Here is a 27,713-nt window from a genome sequence, read left to right as displayed (position 1 = left end):
CTAGTTTATGCAATATTTATTTATTTTTTTTGGAATACTAAAGCCTCATGCTACAATCTTCTTCAACTTACTTCTGATATTGCACTACACATTAAAATTCATATTTCACCCCCCCAATAAATTTCAATCTGAAGTGGAAGAATGAGTACTTCTATGTTCTTTCAGAAAACACTAAATCTCCTTTTATTTCCACCTCACAACATTACCCTGTTAAAACTGCATTACCATCTTATCATTACATATGGCACATTATTTGTCTCATAGGGCAATATGCTGCCAAGAACTTTAAGGATCCTTAAGCCCTTAAATTCTTCTGGTTAAATAACAAGAACCTCCATCTGCCTGGTACAGCTGAAGGCAAAAATGTAGTTTTTATCACACTGAACTATCTAGCTAACAGTATTTTGTTCCACGTAAGGCACATGAGGTAAAAGAACACACTTTTCAGTGATTGCTGTACGAGTTTCGACACAAGATGCTTCAGTGCCAAGTTGGCAATAGACTTGTACTCTTTCATGCATTCTTGGCATAACTCAGATTCACTCACACTTCAATTTAAAACAAGGCGGTGCTGCTGGAATCTCTCACACATTCACAGGCAGGGCTTGTACTCTGGACAGGGTCACACTGCATAGAGCCGGGTGGGGGGTGGGGTTTTCCCCATGAGTGGGGCAACACCCAGAAACTTGGGGATTTGAGGACCGAGGTGGAGAAATGCTTTTAGACGTGCTCTACAGACATGCGAGCATGCCAGTCTGCCATAAAGATCATTCTCAGGGTGGCTGGAAAAGAGAGCAGGCAGGCCATTGAGTGTGGGGGCTACCTTGGGGGCGCACCAGGATGTCGTAGTCAGAGGGGGTCCTGCTGTAGGAGGGGTGGGCAGCAGGATGTGGCCCCCAGGACTCAAACAAACCAGAGGGCAAGTCACAGTGATCACCTGAGAAACACAAGCAGAAGGTAAACTACACTGGTTCTCGGCATGGCACTGCCAACATTCAGCTGGCTGCCCCGTGTCCCAGTCAGGGTGAGCACTTCAGTTATGTTACGTGGAGGCAGAGCCAGAATGAAATCGGGCCATTGCTGCTTCACAATGCCGTGCAGCTTAAGCAGAGGTGCTGTGAACATGGCTGTAGAAAGTGCCAGTCAGTTATACTGCTCCCGAGATCCACAGACTGGGAAATGAAAAGGTAACCAGAATTCAACATGCCACTGGGTTGCATTACCATGCTCTAGAAACTTGTGGTTCCTCCCCTCTGCACCAGCATGGTCTGATGCCCCATTGAGACACAGCCCGTCTTCCTGCCCCCTGCAAGAGACGCAATACCAGCAAGTACTGTCAATGGTTGTACTGGAAACCACTTCATACTACTGCTCTGTCTGTGTGAAAAACTGCTAGTTTGCAATTTTTCAGGTATGTGCACAGCAAGCCGTTTTTTATCTAGTTATATTCCAGCTTTGGATTCAATTTCTTTAAAATGACTGTCCAATCAGAACTGCAGCTGCCATCGCACAGTGGTTGCCCCTTACAGATTTTAATTTTACTTTGTAAAATTGTATCGATAAAAAAATGCACCAATATAAAGCTCTTGCCACAAGGTTTTATGCCAACTCTTCTACTACGAAGGTATGAATGATAAGCCTGAAGAATGGTTTCCCCAAATAAAAGAATGCATACTATAGATCTCAAACGACAGGAAAATTCAGTCAGATTCTTACCTGTTGGGAATCCTGACAGAGATGCAGACAGGGAGCTGTGGTGTAAGGGAGGCCGGGTGAGATGGAGGGATCTGATACTCATCTTCCTCATTGTCTGCCTGCGCCCGAGGTCTCTCCAAGCACATGTTGGTGAAAGGGTTGGGGTACCTGAAGCACAGTAGTGACACAAGCATTTCAGCTCCACTTACAGTCCCCCAACTCAACATTCAACTACAATCAAAATGAACTGGGCTGTACCCCAGTAATGAAGTCTGAGTCATTCTGGCCTGAAACCCAGAGAAAGGGAAAACGGTTTCTGATAAATGATTGAAAACTGGGCAGAAAAATAAAAGGGCAGCATGATCTTCTTTTTGGTTCTTCTTTTAAGTCAGAAGAACAGGGAAGACGGAGGTGGTGTGTGGAGTAGTCGATGGTGTTTTTAGCATATCGGCGAAGTGTTTTTAAGTGGAGCTGGACTCTCGGGAGAGACAGGCCTGTACTCTGCCTTGCAGGTATATCGCAGTCAATAACCAACTCATCTATAGGATGGTGATCAAACACACAGTAAAACTCTAAAAGAAAAGGGAGCTAAGGGACACAGGGTTTTTTTTTTTCGTGAACAAGTCTATCATACATATAATTGTAATCATTTTTAAGAGGACTATAGAAAATAAATAAAACTGTGGTTTTTACTATTTCTTTTAAAATTCGATTCATATTCGTCAACACCAGCAAAAAAAAATGCTAATATTTTAGCTAACTGAACACGGCAAATAACCACTAAATATTTTGTGGTGTCTTCATCTAAGGAATGGCCTTGAGGCACCGCAGGGCAGTGCCCCTCACTAAGAGGCACGCTGCCTGTATTCCAGCTTCCTGTACGAAACAGACACTCCGGAATGCAGACAGAAGTGTTGCAATTCCGCGTGCATCCTGTAGAGGGAGAAATTACACCAATGCAGAATTTTAAAGGTGCACGTGGGCTGCTGGACATATTGTTCTTCCCCAAAAAAAGGTTTGTAAAAATAACCTCCAGATAAAGAATCTATTAAAAGGCACACTTAAAATCGACAGAAAAGGCTCTATGTTTAGTACTTTAAAAGCAAAGACCTTTATCTCGGGGAACATTCCTAAATACAGATCCAAAATAAACATATAACAGCTTAGTGCTCAGCTCAAAAGCACAGTAGCTCACAGTAGTTTTACAAATGGGGCTGGTGGCATTTTGCCGTATAACTTTACTATGTCTGCAAAAGCACAAGGACTCAGGTGTTCAGACACAATAACCAACATTAAAAAAATATTCATCATACTGGCGAAGGTATGACCTTTTTTCCCCACAGAGCTCACATTATGTTCCTGACAAGTATGTTTCAACTTACATTGGAACAAAAAGGTCTCCTAGAGGTTGTAATTTTTGCTTTAGTAGTGAGGAAAGCAACCTCAAGAGTTCCCACAGCTACAAAGTGAACATTTAAGGGTAGAGAGAACATAGTGTGTCTTAACTTAGGATTTCCTACAACTTTCATTCAGGCACAGTAATTACCAAAGTGGGAAGTGGGCATAGCCTCTCTATTTTAAACCCTTTTTATACAACCAGGGTTCATTAGCTCTGAAAGAAAGTCTGAATACAGTTTGAAGCTCTAATCCCCAAAATCCCTACCTGCCACATATCTGATCGCATACAGGGCCAACAAAATGACTACTTGCAGTACTGTAGCCTACAAGATGGCTGGCTTTGAACACAATAATATTGGGGCTTATGGTTACAAAACAACTGCTGAGGTTTATGATTTCTACTCCATGTTTACAGGGAGACTAAGCTGCAGCAGGACCTGAAATTCCTCGGTAATTGATGCACATAGCCAAACAGCTCTCGTTCACAGCTCACAAACGGTAGGACCCAAAGAAGGACTGGCAGCAAAACAAGGCAGATGGAAGCTCCTAATGACAGTTCAAGCTTTATGACTCAGTGTAAGCAAAATGTCTGTGGACCACCAATTAATTTCCGTCTGGAGTGGTACTGTCTAACATGTCATTATCTTTTCCCATAAAACATCCAGTATCCACTCCAGATGGCGAAATGAGTTAGTGAATGGAGCTGGATCCTTACAGAAATCAGGATTTGTTTTCTCTTACGAGTCTCTCAGTAAAACTGTACACCATATAGGCAAACATATTCCCAGTAGTCTTGCTCACTTTTGGCTGCTGGTGAGGAAGGGCGGTGGAGGAGAGTGGCGAGGAGGAGGGATGTCGTACTCATCGCTCAAGAGGAGCCCGTTGGTGAAAGGCTGTGGATAGACATGAAGACCGTGGTTACAACAGAGAGCTGATAAGCTGCCATTTAACAACTGGCAGCTCAAGCCACACTCTTCTACTCTTATTTTGCAGAGGTGATGAAATACCTGGCAGATATTTAAAAATGACCAATATGCCTGTAACGTTCTGTATTCCCAAAATGAAATAAAAACGTCGAACCACCATGCACTGTGTCTTGACACTTCAGATCACTAATGCCCTGCCAGACAGTGCTCTCTGGTTTGGACAAACACACCCTAGATATTACAGATGTTGAAAGGAGAGTTTTCTTTGCTCATATGACACACTTCCGAGTCTCTCATGAGGAATACTTCTACTAAATCGGTGTATATATATATTTAAATTCCTTGTTTTGTGCTATCAGGATGGTAACACAATAAGTGCAGTGTTTCCACGTCTCATTAGAAAATCGGGCTACAGCAACGTAGACAAGATCTTCTATAAGGTGCCTGCGTTAAAAAAGTAGCATCTTAAGATGCATTATAACGAAGCAATCAGCACTGAATATTAGGACGTGATAGACACCAGAGACCCAAGCTTTGATGCCTTTATTTCACAATTTTCACTGGTCAAAGATAAAAAGCAGATTTTTGCAACAGGCGGTCAGAAGCAGATCAGTGATGTCAACACCTTTTATTTCACGCCGCATCAGATTATAGTTTTATCCAAAGTATTCACCAAGAGGAGAAGACAAGCTGCAGAATGAGAGCCTTACGGCAATTACGAAATTCAGAAGCCAGATGTTTCAACCATAGCAATTAGTATGCAAATCTTCCAAACTTTATGGTATATAGGAATATTCCACTGAAGTACCAATATATAGTGAGCATCAAAATCTTGCTCTATGCATAAAAATATAAGTATAGATTGCTTAAATGTTTGGCATCATTGCATTCATGACGGAAGGTGTTACACCCAAGTGACTCTTGTGCAAGCACTAAATGACCTCAGTAGTAAGAGAGTCGAATGGATATGGGCGACAAGGAGATTTAACCTACTGAATGAAAAGTGAATGGAAACTTGTGACAATCAAGAAAGAAAACCACACAAAGGAACCAATAAAAAAACCCTTCTTAAGAGAACAAGCAAATCTTGAAAGAAGAGCAAGAACTCAGGGTTTTGTTCCAATCAGCCAGTGTGATGCTGAGGTGAAGAGCTCGTTGTGTACGACTGCCCAAGCCGTGGGGAGCTCCAAGTGCAATGGTCTGTGCAGAAGTGTCGAGTCACTTGAGAACTCCACTTCTAGAGATTGATGAGCGTGTTACTGCGCAGTGCTACAAGTTCTGAGACCTCACTTTGCTACCCTTCCTGCAGGCTCATCCTGACGGGACAACATTCCTGCAGGCCTACAGGCTTTCTGGAGACAAGAGGATGCAACAGCAACATTGCAGATGCCTTACTTGCCAGGCTTGTGCCCCACTGAGTATGTGTGGCATGAGCTGAGAGACAATATGTGGCATCTAGGGCTGGCTCAGGGACCAGAGAACAGGCACGTGCTTGCTTGTCTTGCTCTGCGATTGGAAGGGGGAAGAATCCCACAAGACGCCACCTGCAACCTGGAGCAAAGCAGGCATCCCAAATGTACAAATTTATCTGCGACTTTCACAGGAGACCCCCCGTATAATTATGAATGATAAATCAGGCCCATTAATTTACCTGTATCTTATCTAGTCAGTAAATTGTCAGTGCACCTGATACAAACTTGTTTTATTTGTTGCTTTTATAAAAGATTACTTTCCTCTGATGCTCACTATACTATTTTCTGTACCCAGTACCCAGCCTCAGATGATTAAGAGAAAAAACAACAAATAATGTCCTAAAATGCTTATTTTGAACATCATGAACTCAATAAAGTGCTCGCATGTTACATTTTACTGTGGTATGGCAGGGAGTCTTTTCTTAAATAACTGACTGCTTCAACGAAAAAGCAGGCAGGCATCTTTGTCTCCAGAAGTCTTTTTTATGTGGGTGGGGCAAAATCTGCTCTACAAAAATAAACAAGTGTGCATAGTCAGGAAAAGCCAGTCTACAAAGGTCAGCGAGTTATCTCCCCTCCAAGTTTAGATAAACATCTTAGATGCATATAAAATTGACTGCCTTATGTTCCAAAATAAGTACCATATAAGTCATATTATTACACTGTAAAAGCACAGACAACAGACAGATTTAGTGTGGTAACATACACCAGAATGGAAGGGCCAGGATGTACTACAATACAGAACCAAAGGCTTTCCAGAACACGCTCTCTCACACTCTCAGCGCAGGACGATTTCCACCAGTGGGGACAATTCCCAGTGGAAACCAAGTGCCAACAAGAGTTCTGACATTGCTGCCCTCCCAGTATTCATTCTGACACCCAAATTGAAAGACAGAGCACAAAAGAAAATGTCCGCTTGGAAGTCCTACCATTAAAATCAAGTACAAGTTTTATTCAACGCAGCACCCGTGTTAAGTCAAATGTAAAGACCGTTGTTTTCCAGAATAGGTACACATTCTTATCCTGGGAGGAATATCCTCTATAAAAACAGTGTTGTGGAGCAAACTCTGCTGATATCAAAGCTGACCTGTTCTAGAACGTGAATAAAAACTTAACTCCTCTCTGTAAGGAATCAGTTCAGGTTTTGGTAATGACACCTGTAACTCAAACAAGCTTTTTCGTAGAGCCTGTATGCAAAACCATAGGCAGCACTGGGGAGCCCATCAATGATTAATTCAAAACCTCGTTAACCTTGCTTAAAATTAAGACAGCATGGAAAAGATGTCCATGCAACTAGAGAATGAGAAATGTTAACCGATTTAGCAAAACACCAGACACCAGACAAACATTAACTTCCAGCCTTTCGCTATTATTTCCTTGCTGTTAAAGGACCCTGTCATAAGGCGACTGCCGTTGTGTGTGTGTACCTAATTTAAAAAGAATTACAGAAACTTAAAACAATCACATCTGACGTCTGAAGTCTTTACTGTGGTTTCGACAGGTGTGCCATAACGGAATGAATGGGTGGTCTTCTATCACCGTGCTAGAAGAAAGCTTGGGATCTGGGGGCTTGCTTGACAAACAGAAAGTAGCAGTACTTCTTTTCCCCTCCTGCACATATGATTCGCTCTTAAATACGAAAAAAAGCTTCTGTGGTCAGACACGATGTCATGAATTAAACTAAAGTTCTCTCCAAAGCCATCAAAGCCTCCAGTGATTTCTAATGAGAGGCATGCTGCTCCCCCAGTCCGTTTCAAATGTCACTCATAAGCTTGGGATTTATATTTAATATCTTAATGCTCGTGAGCTACACAGCAACAGTCACATGGGGCCAGATGATGCCAGCTTGTCTCCCGTTTTCAATGGTTAGCAGATTTACAAAAAAGACCCTCCAAACCTGCCATAAAACTAGATTATATATATATATCAAGTTCTAGGGGTGAAGGGGTGTACTTTCTACAATGCACCAAAACATAAATCCAGGAGCTGGAGATAAAATACTCTTAATCTGTTTTAAATAGCCTAAGTAAAAGCAAAACAATGATATCACATGCATTCTTAATGCACTTATTGTCTCTCATCTGCTGAACATTTTAAATCAAACCCTAATGTTTATGACAACCAGGGAGAGCTCCAAACATTTTGTTCTGCCAGAATTCACAGCCCAATGCCTGGAATAACTAGCTCCGTCCTTGTTACTAAGCAACAGATCTATAAAAAAAATGAGCTTTTATTCCTCCTTAAAATAGATTTTGATGTGAAAAGAACTTAAGCAATCAGCATTGATATACTTGACTGTTCTTAAGCGTGACCAATGTACGCTTTCTCCTTTCGAGCCCTGCTGTTAATTCTTTAATTATAACAATGCCATCTGCAGAAGCAGAGAACATAGGTTTTCTGAAATGTAGTCCCGATATGGCCAAGTATGGCAATGATCTTGTGAAGCGTCGGCCCACTATCAAAGTAGTTGTGCATAATTCCCTCTTTGTCAGCGTTCCCACATTTTTCTGAAAAATGTCACTAGCGGTTAGTGCGATATTAGACATTAGGCTTTAAAATCACTGTTCAAGACGGCATTGAACAACACAATGAACCCCTTGAGCCCCTTTATACAAACGACAGCAATGCCAAAATACACATGGGATTTCCTTGGCCACGACGGGTCCCCTGTGAAGCTGTAATAAGGCTCTGAATTCCTCACCTTGGTGCTGTCTGCCATCAGGTCAGGTCTTTGAAGGGGCCGCCCAAAGGCCGGGTCTGAGGAAAAGCAGCTAACAGGCCTCCCGTTAAGATGGGAGGGGGCAGAATGGCCCAGTTTGGGAGAGCGGTCAGCCCCCGATCGGCTGTCAGCCAGGCTCTCCCTGGGGCACCGGGCCTCCGGGGGCGGGTGGGGATCCCTGGGCAGGCCCGCGAAGTGATGGGGGAGTCGGGCGTTCCGGCCGTCCGGAGGGATGGGAGGGGGTCTCTCCGGGGGCGGAGGGGGAGGCGGGTCCCTCTGAGGAGGTGGGGGCGCTGGCAGTGGCTTGTCCTGCTTCCTGCCCATGCCGGGAGAGGACTGACAAAGAAAATAAGCACAGGTCACACAGGCCACGGCACATCCAGCAACACCGCGCTTTACAGCAAAGAACTCTCTACCCACAGCAGCCAGGAAGTTATGACATTCTAAATAGATTCAGCGTTTTCACACCTCTTATTGATGTGCAGTTTAACCCTATTTTAATTCCTAGAACTTTATCCTACTCTTACACGTATATCAGAGGCACCGAGGCAACAATGTTTCACATGTTAGGCGAAACTCTGAATATGCGGCAATACCATCGCACTACGTTGTGTTTGTGCTGTCAGGAGCCAATCGATATGAACCATTCGGGTACTTCAGATTTCGGAGTTAAGCTCATGGTTTCAATTGCGGAGACCGCGAGCACGGGGAGATCTGTCGCTTCAGCGTTTTGCAGCCGTTACGTCGTTGTGATGGTACAGAAAGCTTATGCAGGAACTGTGGCTCATTCTTCTCCCTTCATGATTGTCACTCCCAAGCGAGGATGTTCAATATTTAAAAATAAATACATCGAAATCGGGAGAGACTGGGCTCTCGGATATGTTGACGTTAATCAATGGGCACATGCCAGCGTGTGCATGGGGTTCCAAGCACGGGTGCTGTGAAAATCAGATTAAAATGAACGAAAGTAATGAAAATTGAGATCTTGAGGGATAATCTGGGTGGAGTACGGGGGGGGGGTAGAACAGACCTTGGGGGAGCCAGTGGGGCTGCCACAGGGGGAGCGGATCACAGCCTTCTGGATGAGGTCCAGGCGGGGCGGGACAGGAGGCAGGCTGAGGTGCTGGATGCTCGCCGGGTCCGGGAGGGGCTTCTTCCTCTGAGCCACCGGGGAGGAGTTGGGGGACGACACCGGGGAGAACTGCCTGTCCGTGCACTGGAGCGGAGGGAGACAAAAACAGCCCGTCTCTGTCGGCGTCCCTATCTGCGCTCATCAGCTCGGGAGCCCACAGCTTCAGCCCTGCAGCTGTGACATCAGTTTCAGAAACCCACATCAGCCTTATCAGAACGCTGAGCTAGGCGGGTGTACACACCCCCGCCCCCCACCGGGTGCTGATATTTTTCAGTCTATGTACATATAATAAAACAAACATCCCACAAACATGGCACTACCAAACATTTTGACCCCCCATCTAACATTTCCCTTTATAACGAAATGCAAAGATGCACACATATGTTGGTGCTAGACATCATCTCCCTCAGAGTTCCCAGTGTTGTAACAAGAACCAGAGGGGGCAAATGGAAACTATGTGGAAGCGCATTTTAAACTGAGAGTAGGAGGCACCTCTAGACCCAAAGGGATGTGGGGGGTAAGGAACAATCCATCCAGGTTTGTTGTTGAAGTCAATGATCTGATTTCTTTCAAGAAACATGTGAACGCATTCCTCTGATCAATAAACTACTAACTACTAAGGGCACTACATGGGTTGTAAAGCCTCCTCTTGTTTGTGTTCTTATGAGGTATTGACAAGTATAAATAAACTGCTTTCTTCTCATGTGTTACCTCCTTCCATGAGCATGATGTAGAAAGCAATCGCAAAGATCAATTTTGACTGATGGACTAAATCCAAAGGAATTAAAAGGCTAACAAACAAGTAACTCTGTATGCAATGTGCACGTCACAGATCACTCCTAAGGTTCCACCAATAATGGTGACAATAACGTGCAGTTCCAATTAAGTGTTGTCACTGCTGCCGATTTCTCAAAAGTAAACATTTGCCTCTATAATTCACTCTGTATGAATGCTGAGGATTAGTGCTAGAAACTACTGAACACGCTGGATGAGCATAGCTTCTAATTTTCTTTGTGTTCATGTTTATGCAGGTATAGCCATTTACTGGGTGTGACGAAATGGTTTCGTTATGATCACATTAAATACCACATTAATCTCCCTAATTAATGCAGTTGGGCTGCATTTTCTCTCATGACTCATCAAACTGATTTTAAGCAAAGGAACAGCTTTTTCACGTATGATACACAGCATCAAGTATCCGCTTTTTTTACAGCGTTACATACGTTTCAGGGTCACATTTTCCCCACACCGTAGATTGCACAGTGAGCACCTCGAATGGGTCTCGACGGAAACTACGATGGTAGCGGCAACTTGCTAAATTACCATCCGCTTTACCGATGAAGTTGCAGACTGTAACTGAGCTGCATGTTCGTCAAGCCAAGTCCAAAGGAAATGATTTTATTATGGATGAATAACAGAATAAGGAACAGAAACACAGAGCTGTAAAGAACAGCAAAAAAGAAAAGCCTGCGTTAGTTCCGTTTTAACACACTTCTCAAGCTTCAGCAAAATGCTACTGAAACCGTTGTGGAGGATTTCTTAGTAATACATTATAAATAGAATACTGGTCCAATTTGTCACTTTCCTGCTGCCTGAAAATTCTTTTAAGGTCATTAAGTACGGGTATTAAATTATGTAAGGACAAAGAAAGAGGCGTTTTCCTAGAGTCATCTGAGATTTACAGCGCAACCGAAATTAGAGAGACTGAAGCACCGTGGTGGAATTGTAAAGAGGAGTCACTTCCTAACCGTCCACCGGTCCCTCCGCCCACCACCCATGTTCACGAAGTTGCCCGAGTGATTCTCGCACCTTCCTGACAGACGCCAGCCTGTTCATGACCAGCGAGTCCTCTCGGTCGTCGTCTTCATCCATGTCGAGCATGGGAGAAGCGAACTGGTCCATGAAGCCGCAGCTCTTGGGCCCGTCGTCCCGGGGGTCAAAGGGGTCAACGATGATGGGCTCCGTCCCCTTGATCTCGCAGCGGCAGAACGGGCAGCCCTGGCCATCCGACTCCTGCGGGAAGAGGGGAGACAACGACGCGCGGGTGAGGCCTTTGGGTTCTCGGCGCACGAAAGGCTGGCACTCCTCAGTGGTGCCTTGTATCTGGGCTTTCCCGGACAGGAAGCTTGTTGACGTGAGTTAGCCAGCCAGTTTTAAGTGAAACGCATAAGCTAAGCTGAATTAGTTTCCTACGTCAGCCGATTAACGGATTTCCAATATCTTACTAGAAACACACCGGTTCGAACAGCTTTGAATGTCATGCTTTTGCATTATTTAAGTTTTTTATGTCCAAATATCATCAGCCAGAATCCTGACCAGATCTAGCGCAAGTGTTCAGATTACTCCTATCCTGGAATCCGTGCATTGGCTTCCTGTCAGGTTCTGAGTCGACTTCAAAATCCTCATGCACACCTACAAGGCTCTGTATGACTTGGCACCTCAGTACCTGTAGAAGCTACTATTGTCCTACTCCCCACCTCGCAACCTTCGCTCTTCTAATTCTGGTCTCCTGTCTGTCTCCCAGGCCCGACTACACTCTAGGGGTGACAGGGCCTTCTGCTGTTATACCCCAGAGCTCTGGAACTCTATACTTAAGTATATCACAAAGTCTCCTTCCCAAAACTCTTTCAGATCTAAATTCTTTAGAAAAGGTTCTGTTATATATCCCTTTGCTCTTACTTGCGTATTTTTTTGTTGTCATTACGAAAAGCGCTTTCAGAAACCACCTTCGAAGGCATTTTTTTATTTAAAATAACTCCCCTTCCCTCCCTTCAAAACAGTGTTCCCTGTATAATTTTGGTCACCCCTGCTACTCTGGCACCAGTCCACAGAAGAGTAAGTAGGAACATTCCTGGGCTCAAAGAATGTCTTATACTGACAGACTAAAACTGAACCATTTTAATCTCGAAGAGAGAAGGTTATGATGAGTCCTGATCCAAGTGCTCAGAATCCTCAAAGACATTTGCTATGTCAACACCATGGATTTCTCAGAAAACACACTGAAACGCGAAGCAGAATACACACTGCAGGGGCCCAAGCGTTCTGTTGGAGCCGATAAGCCCTGGGTTCTTTCAGCAAAAGTCTTGATGGGATCCTTGGATCAATTAGCTTCCAAACAAGTTACATGAGCTGCATGGCCTTTTCTTGCTTCAAACTGTCCTTAGGATAGTGTTAAACCAAAGCTAACCAAGACATGAGGCTTTCATCAACGAAAATGGTGGCAACCATAATACTTTAATTCCAAAGCTATATCATATATTCAAATAAACATGACTTTAACTATAACTATATCTGCATCCAGAATCACAACCAGCTGCACTCTATAAGTCGCATGGTTTCATTAATCTGCAGATGCCCTTTTACATTAATATATCACTCCTTTCTCCGCCAAAAAGAAATAGCTGAGTTAATGAGACACATGCTTGCACAGATTAGCAGGGAACCAAACCATAGTCGTGTTTTTGCACTTGAAACAAATGGACCAAGATACACACACACACTGTAATACTCATATTCACGTGAAAGATCAAAATATTTCTGACAACCTTTAAAACAAACTGTGTTCCCTTTCCACATTAAGGAACTGCCATTTAATGAGAACTAGAAATGGTCAGTTTTGCCATCTGGTATGAGATTTCAAAAAGAGGCATCAAAGCATTGTTTGAAACCTCATTATAATTACTCACTGTAACAAGCACCATAAAAATCCGGGCTGCAATAAAATATTGCACTGACACTCCGAAGAAAAGCTTTACAAGCCCACAGATGCATCACAAGGAATCTTCATCAGTCAGCACAACTCTGGCTCAGCTGTCTCGTTTGCAGATTAAGTGCTCATCTGGTTCCGACTTCGTTTCCCCTTTAGTCTGAACTGAATATATCAAATACATATTCCTCAGCATCGTGTTTTATTTGCCTCTCAAATTGCAGAATTCAGAACTTCAAATTGCTCTAAACGCAGCAATGAATATTAACGGCTTCGGCAGCAGCCAGATTAAACAATACCATTGCATTTAAGGTAACACTTGAAAACTACTTACAGGCTGTTAAATATGTCTAACATGATGAAGTGATTATGAAACCACTCAGCACAACCAAAATAATGTACCAAGTAAAACATTAGTGCTGTATTGAATAAATGATTCAAAATTAGAGATAAACAACGACAGAACTATCACACTCGCAGGACAGTCATTTTAAATTTCTCTGAACGCTGTGACTCACTATCTAAATATGTTTGTTCCGCAACAGCAACCTGGTGATGCAGAAGCCCCACAATGGTAAAGAATGACACACAAAAGGACTTTGAGGGTGGAACCGAAGAAGTGGCCGTTTATCTCACACCTGTGTTATTCACTCGCTCAAAGGATGTTGCACAGAGTGCCCTAGCAAGGGTGCCGTTTTTCTCTGGAGGGAATCCCAGACTCAGAGGAAATCCCCCACATCGATGCGAGGAGTCTGAAACCACTACAATGACAGAGGCGCTTTCGACTGTTTACCATGTCGTTTTAACACGGTCCTCATCACCCGCCTGAGGGACACAGTCGAGGGAATGCTCTGGTTAGCCACGGTGACTCTCTACACTAATGATTGCAAAACAGAAAATAATTGTTTGCTCAATGGTTAAGGGCAAATCTTTGTCCCTTGTCTTTCTGACTGCAAATCTACAATTAAAACATCAGACAAGGGGCAGGCCTTAGACACAAGACACCCTACAGCAGCAGCGTGCATACAAGTATGCTGTGTGCAAATGTCTTTCTGCAAACAATCAATAACCCAGCTCTTACTTTAGTATTCTGCTGGACACCCAGAATCCTTCTCAATTCATTTACTGAAAGAAAGCACAGATGTTCCACAACACGAAAGGTACTGAACATCTCCAGGGGCACAATTAATGAGTCATTAGGCCGGTAATTACAAACACACACATGCATATAACACTACCAGCCTTCCACAGCTGACACGCTGCCATCCCCCTTTCGCTGTTCTATCAATTACCATAATGTTAATATCTGCAATAAAGTCTGATAAGGACACACACTGAGATGCAAACGATGGAAACGTAATGTTCTCCAATTAGAAGCCTTCTGGGGCTCCATTCCACTCTTTGTCACCAGCTCATTCAGTGCTTCCTACATGGGTTGAATGCTAAGTGAAGTTAAAAGGTAATATCTGAAAGTGTCAACGTAAAATACAACAACATAGCTTTTAGTTCAAATGTCTAACAGTTAAAAACAGTGCTTACAATTCATCCCCATGGGGTCTTTGTGCCATAGCCCCAGGTACAGGGTTGCTGACTACACAATTTCCAATTCGAGAGCTGGGAAAGACCCGTGACTAAATGAGAGTCTCAGGGGTGGCAGATCAGAATTGAAATACCCCAGCGGAGCAGTAAGAGGCACATGGCAGGCATGCTACTTGATTATAGGCCAGGCACCTTTCAGGAAGCATGTAAGTTATTACCCTTCAAGTTAATCACCATAAAAATTGTATTATTTTCACAAGAAGCCAATGTTAAAGGGGAAAAAGATGCCCAGCCTCCCACAGGCCACTCCTGCCTCTATACTGTATTACCTGCCAAGCAGTCAGGCAGGAAGTGCACATGAGGTGACCACAGGGCTCAATCTTGACATCCTTGTCATTTTCTGCACAGATCTTGCACAGCTGGAACGTGGAGCCCATCTCACAGTACAGCTCATACTGCTCCTGCGATACACAGACACAGCAGACAGGGTAAGAGGTGACGACACAGGTCATGACGGTACACTGTCTATTACAGAACACAGCACACATTGTTTGCCAGATGTTATTTAACAGCAGCGTACAGTGATACAATAAAAATGTCAGTAATTTCTCATTTTTCAAAACTGTTTTTACCACACTTTTATGAGTACAAATGGAAGTCCTTTTTCACTAAAATAGCAAGTTCTCGTATTGTTTTTTTGGTCACTTTTTAGATGAGAATGAAATCTTACAAAATAAGCTGTGAAATCCCTATACAACACGAAAAAACATGAAAAACGTCCCCTTTCAAAAATGTGACCTTAAATGCTCTTTCATCTTGACAGCTCTCGTTAAAGCTGTGAGCATTCAGAGACCAGACTGAAACTCACCTGGGTGACTTTGATATGATCGTGAGGCATGGGTTCGCACAAACCAGTAAGATCTGGGTTGTAACTGCGTCCATCAGGGAAAAGGTAGCTGGAATCAAAACAAGCATTTTAAAAGCAAGGAACATTTCAGAATGTATTCAAAACTCTTGAGTGAAAAAATTAAATTGGGGGGACATTTATTGTAACCTTGGTCTTGTCAGGCCAACATAAAAGACATATTTATTATGTGGGCAGAACAATGAATATGTTTTCATGCATTAATGCATCCTCATCGGCAGGACTTCACAAAAGTGCGAGTACCTTTGCTCTTTCTTCAATGCTAACTAAAACTGGTCAACTGTGAGGAGAAAAGTCAAACTGCATTTAGCTCAGCACAATGTACCCCTCGAGCTGAGTAATGATTGAAATATATTTAGCAAGTATTTGTCCAAGAGATAAAAAAACTCCATGACAATTAGCATGGAAAGAGGTGTTTGCAAGAAGAGGCCAAAGGTCTAGAATATCTTACAGTCAGTTAAGGTGTGGTTAAAACCACATAAATTGTTACTGCAGGCTGGGAGAAGTGAATAGACATTAACAAGAGAGCAGCACTGAAGTGTTAATCACAATCCACAGACATGTGTTACTTTTTCCCCAAGGCTGGTTTATTTACAGGAATAACTATTCTGGAAAACCTAATGTTCTTAGAAGGAAGAACAACCTTGACTAAACCTGCACCGGGAAGAAAAAAAAAAAGAAAACCTGAAAGAAATCTAGATTGAAAAGACAACGGACAAAAAAAGAGTTTCCGGAGCAGTGTGCCGATCATACGATGGCGTTGGAAAAGAGCAGTTCTGCACGAGATAGCCCTCTAGCTGGTTTTCAAACTAAAAAAAAAACTGACAATGGCTCTTAGTAGCAGAAAGTCATGTGAAGCCATCGTCAGAAGAAAATCGCGGACTATGCAAAGCAGTTTCGCACTTGACAACCAATCTGCCTGCATGCTTCATCAGTAGGGGAAAAACCTTGGTCTCTTGTGACAGGAGCAGCCCCTGTCGACGCAGTCATCTGGTTAAGGCGCTCAGTCTGTTCTTGAACTCATCAATACAGTGTTCAATACAGATGACGACCACATACAGCCTAATAACCGGCTCTGACTGTACAGCACATCAACAGCCTGCAAGTTATTTCATAACCCCTGAGAACAATCTCTAGTTTCGGATTTGTTCTCTCTCAAACAATGCTGCTATTTCATGGCAGACTACAACTGTACAAACCCTGAGTGGGTGATTTAATTGGAAATGGCTTGGTGGTGAAAAAAGCAAAGTTTCCAAAATGTCAAGTTTTCAGTTTTCTTAAGCCCCGTTTGTCTTTTACCCTCATCTACACAATAAAGATGACTTTTAGCGACTAAAATTCTGTAAATACTTTTACTTCTCCCCAGCCAGCACAAAGAATGAGTTTAATTTAATAATAATGGGCACTTACAAATCACATCAAATGTTCATTAAGGGCAAAAGACTGAGAAGCACATGCTTTAATTTAAAATTCAGCAATTATTAAAACAGCAGGAGCTCCCTCGGTATATTCACGCCTGGCCTTCAAATTTAAGCAAAGTAATGAAATGCAGGGGCAGTGTCACACGTACAATCCTTCTCGGTAGCCATCGATCAGTGCTTGAAACAGGGGCTTGTTGTGAGGGATGGTCTGAAGAATGTTGCCATCGTTTGTGACGTATCCAATAGCCCACTGCCCCAGTCGAGTGCAGCTCAGTCTGAAGATATAGCTGTCAAGAGGAAAAGGGATGTAGGGCAGGTTATTCCAATCCAGACAGTGGAGCCATGATTGAGATGACAGGTAACTTATACAGTAGGTCAAGACACTAGCATGCTTAAAACAGGTTCAGGGCTGAAAACAGATGAAATGCATCATTCTAGAAAACTTCAGCTGACAATACTTTGAGGTTCAGGCCAGTTTAGTCCAAATCCTAATGATAATCAATCCTCTAGAGAAGTGTCAACAATTTGTGGAAAAATATGCTAGTGTTACAAACCCCACAAAGTCACAATTCTATTAAAACGTGGAACTATACAACACAGGTATACTGGTTATATCAGGAATATTTCATATTTCATCTTAACTCTTGACTTTGGACAATATGTAGTTTATATACAGCGCAGGACAAGGAGAAAAAACAGCTACATAAAATCGTGTTCTTACACGTACAAATTAGCTGTGAATGAATCTATCAAAGGCTTTCAAAGATGATTTGGCAACAAACCGTTTTCTTTAAATCTGTATCCATACACACTACCAGTTCCTAAGAACTGCGAGACTGATTACTTATTCATTCCAAATAAGGAATAAGTAATCAGTCTCGCAGGAATAAACTAAGTTTAGTTTGTCTAACGGTGACACTTTCCACCCTAATCCAAATGATGACCTTGCCTTTCTATAAAATGTCTACGTTGTCATAAGTAGATCTGCATTTTTAGTTTAGTTAGAAAAAAATACTCTCATCATACAGCCAATCATTTTCACTGTTGATTTTTTGTTTAATCGACCAGTTGCCAAAAGAGCTAAAGACTAAGGATTACTGTGAACATTCAATCATTAGTGAAATCAACCATATTTTAGCACATCACAGATGGCCAAGAATATGTGAAAAAACAGCGTTCTGACAAGAATCGCAGGAATAAAAGCTACCAGGAATTAACATCCGCTAGTTTCACGCCCCAGGTTTCCAAGGAACAAAATTTACAAGTTGGAATTGGATTGCAAATACCGATGGGAAAAATCAGCTGCTTCCATAATTTACAAATTTTAGTGTGTCAATCTTCATCCATAGAATTTGACATGAAAACTGTTGCCTTGAGATAAAATGGCTGTAGAAAATAAACAGCTGTCACTTTCCTGTAGTATAATCAAAGTAACAATAAACCCATTATTCTCAGAATTATTCTTGTTTTGGCAGCATACAAAACAGTTAGACCTGCAAAAAAAATAATAAAATAAGAAAAGATAGAAATGTCAAACGATAATAAGTAGTTGCCATGCTTTGAGAAACCGAAAGGTAATAATAATAAAATGCTCTTCTTCAGTATTCTTTTATAGCTGCATTTAAAAAACTCTGCACTGTGTTGCCAAAGAAAAGCTTTAAAAGCCCAGCGTACAGCACCACTGGAAAAGGACAACGCGATGTGCATAACATTTTAGCTCCAGTTCAATCTGACAAGCATTTGCACATTGCCTGACTCACTGTGGAGCCCTTTATAATAGCTGGTGACTTGTGTGTGTTTGAGCACACAGTGAGTAAGGGAGAGAGAGTTAAGTGTGTGCAAATGGAGGAGCTCATTTATCTCCTCACAGCCGAGTTCAAATGGCAGCTGTTCTTCCTGCTTTCAGAACACTGGTATTAGCATGAAGAGGTTCGGTGAAGGATTAGGGCAGACCACCCAGTCTCCAACGATTTTCAAGCAGCTTTCTGTCTTGGTTTCGGTTCAGCGTGACTATGACTGCAGAACACAGCTCGCAGTGAGTCGCTTCAAGAGAAATAAAAGCTTGATTCACCGCTATGTTTTACAGTGATGCACCGGGCCTTGTTAAAAATGAAGGGGTGTTGGAAAGGCTACTACAGGGTCTCTTTTGTTATCAGACTCCAACACTGCCTTGCTGCCTGCTGATTGAAAAATTCTTAATGGAAACGAAAAGATAAGTGGTATAGTACAGACCATTTATGTTAATACTCTATCAGTTTTACACACTCGGCTTCTCAGCAGCTTCATCCATTGCACAATCTCTAATGTTGTTTTGCACCTTCAACAGTAACCTCTGTTTTTCCACAGACATTTAAACGATGAAATCAGCAGTCTGAGGAAAAGTTTTTTTTTTCTCTGTCTCTCTCACTTCAGTGGAATACAAGCCGCACGCTTTAACCCTTCTATAATTAGCTGTGCAGCACCTCCCACTCGTAATTACAGGAGTCGTTTTGGCAAATTCTCCAGGTTGAGTAGGAGACGGGCATAACAACCTGCAAATAAGAATTAATAAAAGACAAAGCAGCTCTTGAACATCTGTTCTTCCACACCTTCCGGGCTTGTTGATGTATTTCTGGAGTCGAGCCTTCACCTCGTCATACGTCAAGAACGCCATGTAGCCGGGATGAGTCACAGCCAGGAAGTTCCAGTTCCTCAGAATTGAGCCCCATGGCTGAAAGACCAAGAACGAGCTCTATGAAGGGTCTGAGAGAAGTCGCCGTACTCCATAAGATTAAAATCAATAAGCAAAGGTGGAACCATTTCAACATGATCTGGTGCAACTACATTAAGTATAAAGGGCTTTATGAAATTATTCATCCCTGCTTTTTACAGAAGAACACACTTTGATATTGACACAAAAAAAAAAACAATCCATGCATTTTCCTTTTACCCATTATTCCTTTCACATTTCAGTTAGAAACAAGGTTTATCCACCCTCTACTCTGCATTTTATTGACAGTTGTGATCTAAAATACATCCAGACTCCAGATGCTCACAGAAACATGATCTCCACTACTGCACTCAAAACGATGCCAAAACAGCAGTTCTGTAATGAAACACTAGAAGAATCTCTCTGCGTTAATAATAGGTTTCAAATCATAGATTTTGAGCACCACTTGCGCTGTGTGACTAAGTAACCCTCTTTTTCCAAACTCAGGGCCTTCAAGCTTGAAAGAAGTCTGCACCTCCAAGCAGAATGAAAGGAGGATGTTTTTCCAGAAAATACGTTCTGCTGCACAATGCAAACACAGAGATTGATTACTTATTTTTATGAAGACTGCAAAATCAACACAGACATACGCAACACCACTCGCTGCAAGGCAAAAAACACCAAGGCAACCACCAAAAACAGCCCATAATTTATGACAATCCACTGAAGTTCAGATTATGCTGCAGTGTACAGGGGTAAAATTTAATCATTTTAACAAAAAAAGGTCTTGCAGCATCTACGCATAATTATTCTTTAAGGCACAGTGACTCACTCATATTTATAAATTCTCTTTTCTGAGTACAGAAGGGAAGTAACTTTTAAATACAGCACATGTCCTTTTACATAGATTATATCAAATGGCATGCTGCTTAATGTTCTTCACTCCCAATCATTTGAAGAGACGGACAAAATACAAAATGTACCAAAATGCACTTTTAGACATCTGTCTGTATTCTATTCTACCTCTACCCACAGGAAATAGTGAGAGCATGCAGAAACTGAAAAGGATGCCCACGTTGAGAAATCAAGCTAAGAGATTATTACATTTCTAGATGAATGGTATGGCTAACTATAACTATTTTTTTCCTGTAATGTTCCCCCCTATACTGAGTGTGTTACCACTGAATGAGCAACAGAAAACTTAAGCCTTGGTAGAAATTTCAGCTGAAACGGGTTAACAAGGGAGGCAGTGATTTTACAAAGGCAGCAACTAGACAAACCGTGAAAGTGCTTACAGGACGGATTCGGAGCTGTATGAATCATGAAATGCGTGCAATTGATTAGCTTTCCAAGTCTGTGCAGCTGCATGGTAGGAGGATTACCTACTAGATAATAAACACATTTATTCCTGCGAGCTGAGGCCGACAAAAGTGCAGAACTAGCAGAAAGAGTGATGTATATTAAAAGTATCCAAGTACCATTTCAGGATGGAAAATGACAGCTTTTAATACCTTGCACAAGCAGTAGAAATACACCAGATCACTCTCTCAAAACATTACATGGAACATCCCAATGACCTGTATCATAAAGACTTAGTTTTGCGAAATGTAAAATGACAAAGGCAAGTTTTTAAAGATCATATAAAACAGCAAAAAACTGCTGGTAATAATTTTAGTCTCCAATCTTTGCCATTCTCACACTTTTTCTTCATTCAGGCAATGCGTGGGCGTCCTTTCTTCCATTACTCAATATGGCCTTAACAATTGTCCTCAGTCATCATGATTTAAACAATCAAAACCGTTTTATTTTTAATTGATAGTTACACTTTGGGACATGAGTGTTGACAAATGTATTCTTTTGTGCCTCCCAGGACAGCAACCAGACTCCAAACTGTAAAATGTGTATCTTGTAGCAGTGTTTGTATATGGAATAAGAACATAAGAAAAGTGAGAAAAAGTTTGGTAGTGTGCAGCTACTAAATTGATCCAATGATTTAATCTGGCTGTTTTTTAAACAATTCTCAGTGGGTGTTTTTTTCAGAAGACCACCACAAAGTAATTAAAGATAATAAGGACTTGAACAGACAGATCGATCAAACAGTTTCCTAAGCTGAAGCAACTCCTTTATACGCAGCACAGATCTGTTCTCGTAAAAAAATCATGTGAAATGCAGTCAAACAAAAGTCTCACTTTCTAATTTCTGAACCTCAAGGAGGCGAGGGTAAAAATCAAACACTTGACTGTATAAGTCAGTGTATAAGACCGTATAGAAGAGTTTGGATTTATTAAACCTCAACACTGGTAACAAAATGGCTAAAAAAAATGATAAAAAGATCTGCAAGCTGGGGGAAAAAAAAAGACATCTCTCAAAGGACCGTCCCTCGTACAGTAATTACAAAACTACGTTCTATTGTAAAAGGTTAGTTCTGATTTTTGATATACGTCTGGCATTTAGGATTCGGGGCTTCGTGTTTTTAATATACAAAAATCTTCTGATGGCATTCAATTGAAGACGTGGAGGCGTTTCCTGTAAGTGTAACAATACACCCCCTTGGAAAAAAAGGTGATCCCTTACTTGGGTTTCCATTTCACTAAGTGAGTTCTGACATTTATATCACCACCACGCTGCTGTTTTCTCGGACAAGGGGGCGGGGGTGTCCCTTCGGGCTTCAATATTCCTTTTCAATTAGTAAACAGAGTTCATCCCCACAGGCTCCGGCTGGCTGCTGATGCTCAGACGCCAAAATTCACACAAGCAATTAGAGCTCCTAACCAAATCACATCGCTAAAGCCTCCTTAAATGAGTCTCTCATGCTGCACACTTGTGCAAAAAACAAAGAAAATCAGGGTGTTTCTCTTTGGGGAGGGGAGACAGGGTTAACCGGGAAAGCTGGTCAGTTCATGTTTAACTGTAGACAAACGATCACCGGAGTGTAATATGAAAGAGGAGTTGGAGGCTTCCGCGCTACATCTATAAAAGACAAGGTTTTAACCACAGGGGTTGTCAACCTAGACTTTCTGCACAAGTTACAGTCCGATTCCTAAGGTTCTGTATTTAACCCGTCCCAAAAAAACAAAAAAACGAAAAACACACCACTGAAACCAAAAGCTACACCACATCAACAACAGTTCTGTGATCCTTGGCTCTCACGCGATAGACCATTTAACAAAAGAAAGTCCTAGAGCCAGAAATACCTGGAAAAGCCTGGTGAAGATGTCGAACTCAAAGATGGAGATGTAGTCGTTGCACGTCAGGTCGATGGTGGATTTGAGGGCCATTGCCTCCAAGCCAGAGCTTATCGGATGTACGTCCTGAAGGCACTGTCGGAACACCTTCCACGACACAATCGTCCTGAAGGACAAAAGGAAGAGACTCTGATGTCACACACAACACCTCATGCGTACCAGAAGCAGTTTCTCACTTCACATGCATGCTGCAGGCTCAATATTTTCAGTATTTATATGTCTGGAGGAAGCTTCGTTCCTTCGGTCAAAAGCCAAATTATAAAGAAAGACAGCCATGTCTTTCGCTAGAACAAGCAACCCTAGACACTTACACGTTTCAATAACCTGATTATCCAAACCTTTCAGAAAACTGTGAATCAAAGAGAAATAAGTCGATTTAAAAGTTAGATATAAGCAGAGACACGGCTGTTTGCTTAATAAAAACTGTACTATTTCGGCAAAGAAGCAGATGATGATAGCAGGGAAATTGCAGGCGATACTAAATGGCTTTAAGTGATATTTCAAAAGAAAACCCAAGCACTGAAGTTCTCAGGTCTTCAGTTCAGTTAGGATTCCACTCTGTTCCCCATTACATGAAAAATGTAGATCTTCTCACAAAACATCTCATTAATCACTGATAACGCACATCAATAGTAATTGTTCATAGTGGCACATCGCTTTCTACTTTGCACAAAAAAGATGAATACAGATGGAACAAATCCATTAGAGATTTAGGAAACATAAAAATGAGGTTAAAAGGAAAAGATAAGTTTGTTAAATGGCAAGTTTTATAACACTTAACCATTTCCTGTGTGCGTGTGGGGGGGTGAAATGATATTTACACGTCTTGAGATATTCTACACCAATGCTTATTGGTAAGAAAACAGGAAACCTGCATGTAAAATGGAATACCACAATGGCAATCTTGTTGTGACCCCCACTCCCTTCACCAAACGCAAAACTATTATCTTGAAAGCTTGAAAAGTACATAAAATATAGAAGAAATAACCTGTCATCAAAAATATTGCATAAAAAGTACATAACTGGGTGCTGATTAAATAAATTCCAGCCAACTGGCTATGAGCACATGAAAACAATCAAAACGTTGAATGATATTGTGGAAACTGAGGCAATAGGAAAGGAGAAATGACCGAAAAAATAATTACAATTAATAAATACAAAAATCACATTAACCTAGACAGTCCATATTTCCAAAATCAATATCCATTTTTCTTTATTCATACATCTCTGCAGGGGTTTTAGAATCCGGCAGTCAGTTTTATTTTTATTTTAGGAAAGATGCTTTGAATCAGTATAGATCACTAACGACTGTACCACAAACTTGCAAAGAACCCTCTTAGTGAAATAGTCAACCAGTTAGTGGGAATCAAATTGCCCTGCACAACATGGTTTTATTATTAACATCACCAGTACAATATCCCTGAAGTGCACCATCGAGTTACAGCTCCCCAGATCTGGTCCCACTGTGAAGCCCTCAGTTTCCCGCATAAAAAAAAACACCTGTTCTATTGAGTGAAGTTGAGGTAGTTGGAAAACATTTAAAATCAGTGGCTCTGGCACAGCGACAAGCTCTGGTTTACAGAGACAAGAGTGCTTCTTCTTGATTCAACTGTCTGTAATTGTTGCTGCAGCAAACAGCGATCAAAACTCCCCAAATTAAGAAAAGGTTACGCTGAACTATTTGTAATAATTCACAGTGTGCTGAATGAGCACGGCATGTCACTTGCTGAAACTAGTTCCTTTCTGTTTCTTCCCCATAGTACACTATTCAAAGCAATTCTTTATTAAATGCTCTGACTTCTGTGATTATTATGCGATATTATGCTGTTCCACAAACAGTGGCTCAAAGTACTGACAGAACAATACGTGACTCACACTAGAAAAGGCACCATAACAAACCATAAAGAATAAATTTTAATTTTTGTGAAGACTTACTTTCACCAGACGATAAAGTTTCCCATAATCATGGAATGATTAAAAAAAATAACTAATCCTGGTATTTCAAATGTATTCTCAAAATTAATTTTAGTCCACCTACACCTAATTCTGTGGGGAACATCACAGTAAGGATTCAGGTGTTAATTCTATAGGCATACAGTAAATATTCTGATACTGTCAGAATTGCAGACTAAAATATGCCGTATGCGAACATGAGCAATTTTTTTGGACTCGACTGCAATTTGCACTGATTCGTGAAGTAAATGTCCGTCTTCGGGGGGAAAAAACAAACAAAGGACCTTTCCAAGATAAAAACTTCAAAACTTCCACAAACAGATCTGTCCACAAATGGTGCCAGGGAAACAGTTCGGATTTCTATGCATCGCTTTGCATAATTTCCACTCCGACAGCAGAATGTCCTTGGGGGCTCAACACGTTTTTGTTTGCTTCCCTTTCAAAAGCGCTTTTGCTTTCAGCGCAGGTCCCATTAACACCCCGACACCACGATTTACAGTAATGATAAGCAGCTATTAAATATTTAAACACCACCCCGAAAGTAATATTTATCATCTGTCAGAGACAATATCTCAAGTATTTAATATAAAGATGGCTCACTGTGTGTATCGCCATGGAAGAGTTCAATATCTAAGCGTAGTTTGGCAAGTTTCAAACCTACATTCAAAACTACATCTCAAACCAAATCAATAAATAAACTGAGGCACTCTGTCACAGGCACCTTTCTGAATTTAGTGTGCATTCGTTTAACCAAATTAGTGTTGATGCTGTACAGTTTGTTCTTTTTGATAATTAACATCCGACACCACAAAAGTCCCAAATGCACAATTAAAAACATACAGAAGGTGCATTCTACTCACTGCCCTCTCAGATTTTGTAATACAGTGATATATTTTCTTCAGTAGATAAAGCAACTCTGACTTGTTTGAATTTTCAGGCGACAAAATGAAGGAACACACAGACACCCACAGTCTTTGGTGAGGTTTCTCCCAAACGTTTTAGTTGTTTTGAAGAAAATAGTGCATTTTCCATTTGCCTGGCCACTGAACTGTCCCTTCGGGAAGAACAAGTGTCTGTAGCCTCACAAACGACAAGCACATTTCTGGCTATAAGTGATCCCGCCTCCCAAAATTCTAGTTTCTGAAAATGATCAAATCACATAAGAACTTTAAAGGATCCACACATTAGACTTCGTAAGTCTAATCATCTTACCGAAGACAAAAAAATAAATGAAGACCAGAAAGAAGAACACTGTAAACAGAAAATATGGAAATGAATACACGAATCATGAAAAAAGTATACTTGAGAGAGTAATAAGGAAAAAAGTAATTAAGTTGTTTTCCAAACTTGGGGGGTGGTAGAACAAAAAAAAAAAGAAAAAAGACCAAGTTAACAGAAAGGGGCTTAGTACTGATGAAATCTTGTGTTGTGATTGTGCTAGTGCACATTCCCGGCAAGCAGATTCATCACAAACACTGATTTCTAGAAATGACTTGCTAGCATTGCCCTGATGCTGCCCCTGGTTGAGGTAATGCAGGCCAGTTCCGGAGATCAGGCTGCCTCCATTTCCCCGGAATAAATCTTAATTTCACTGCAGTCCAGATAAATTCAACTGTTTTTTTTCTCCAAGACTTAACACTTTGGAATTTCTCTGAAAGAGATCCATATACAAAGCGGATTTGGCATATTCCTGGAAAACCCATTAACACTGTCAATTGCTGTCACCCATTTTTGGCAAAAAGCTTTAGGTGGGAATTGTAATATACCTGAACCACCCAGGCACATAGCTGCTGGTTAATAAATACATCACTGCAACAGCACCTTCCTCTAAACGGGTGTAACATTTCAGAGAGCAGGATGATTTCTGGATTTCTTTTTTTGTTTCAGTTCATTTGCATGTGTGCTGTATGGAGGTTTCATATAACAATCATCAACATAATATAATTGGAGGATTCAATTAACTGATTTCAAAGACATGGCTAATTACGGTAACTAATCCATTCTAAGCATTACAATTCAGATAATCAGCCCTGGGTACTGTTTCTCACTCCAAAGGAATAAATAGGAGTAATGTACCAAACGATTCATAAAATTGCAATAAATTTAAACATTTTATGGTACTAATTAAGAGAAAAAGGTCAACCTGATCATCAGCTTCCTTCAAAAAAGTACAGTACTAAACACGTCAACATACAGTAGTCATGGTTAAGCTACATGCTGGCAAGTCTACTACCCTGCCATTGTGGTTGAAGGCAGAAAAGAAACGGTTCATTTGACACTGATCATATCAACCTCATTCCATATCCTGCACATATTTACACTAAATAAAATGTACGTGGTGTTAATGGTGAACCTTCAATCAGCAGTCATTGTTTCCTGTCAAAGGAGGTTGGTGAAAAACACCACATTCAGAAAAAGGACATCCTAATGCACAGTCCAGTTTAAACTGGAACCCAGAAACTTTTCAAGGACATCTGTACTTTCTTAGCATTTGGATTTGAGGGAAAGCTCAGTTTTAAGAATTTAAAATATACAACACACATCATTAATAAAAAATACAATTTTCAACTGTATTAAAAACTACAGCTTAATATTACCAATGTGTCCAGAGAAACTTTAGGGCTTTATTTCTAAACGACTAAGTGTCAAAGACAAACTATGACTCATTACCCTTTTTTTTTTCAAGCCTGACCCATGATGCTAATGTCAATTAGCAGTAGTGACTCTCCTTCTGGTGGCTGAGCATGCCATCTGAGAAAACTGAGCACGCCTGCAGCCGGACTCAGTGAGTGGAAAGAAAACTTTCAGGCCAATCCAAAATGCTCCACTCAGCAACTTTGCTTCCTATTGGAGAGCACAGCTCCTCGTTGAGGTCAATGACCCTCTGCTCAAC

The 27,713-nt window shown here is 41.4% G+C and overlaps 1 protein-coding gene across 2 annotated transcripts in view; it reads right to left on the bottom strand.

The window, feature by feature from the left end:
• The window catches only part of cblb (Cbl proto-oncogene B, E3 ubiquitin protein ligase), a 75,265-nt gene that overhangs the window by 3,254 nt on the left and 44,298 nt on the right, over positions 1-27,713 (bottom strand). The window contains exons 5-16 of one of the 2 annotated variants that reach the window (XM_006628055.3): positions 22,817-22,973; positions 19,522-19,643; positions 17,083-17,220; positions 15,456-15,543; positions 14,917-15,048; positions 11,152-11,355; positions 9,241-9,426; positions 8,193-8,546; positions 3,895-3,986; positions 1,717-1,863; positions 1,224-1,306; positions 824-937 (exon numbers count right to left, since the gene is read on the bottom strand). In XM_006628055.3, coding sequence (XP_006628118.2) covers positions 824-937; positions 1,224-1,306; positions 1,717-1,863; positions 3,895-3,986; positions 8,193-8,546; positions 9,241-9,426; positions 11,152-11,355; positions 14,917-15,048; positions 15,456-15,543; positions 17,083-17,220; positions 19,522-19,643; positions 22,817-22,973 — 1,817 coding nt within the window. The remainder of the gene's footprint in view (positions 1-823; positions 938-1,223; positions 1,307-1,716; positions 1,864-3,894; positions 3,987-8,192; positions 8,547-9,240; positions 9,427-11,151; positions 11,356-14,916; positions 15,049-15,455; positions 15,544-17,082; positions 17,221-19,521; positions 19,644-22,816; positions 22,974-27,713) is intronic. The other variant, XM_069190001.1, reaches the window with a different exon arrangement.

Source organism: Lepisosteus oculatus, chromosome 5 (genome assembly GCF_040954835.1).
Source record: "Lepisosteus oculatus isolate fLepOcu1 chromosome 5, fLepOcu1.hap2, whole genome shotgun sequence".
NCBI lineage: Eukaryota > Metazoa > Chordata > Actinopteri > Semionotiformes > Lepisosteidae > Lepisosteus > Lepisosteus oculatus.
Note: the sequence above shows the minus strand (reverse complement) of the source record. Positions and strands in the feature narration are given on the sequence as shown.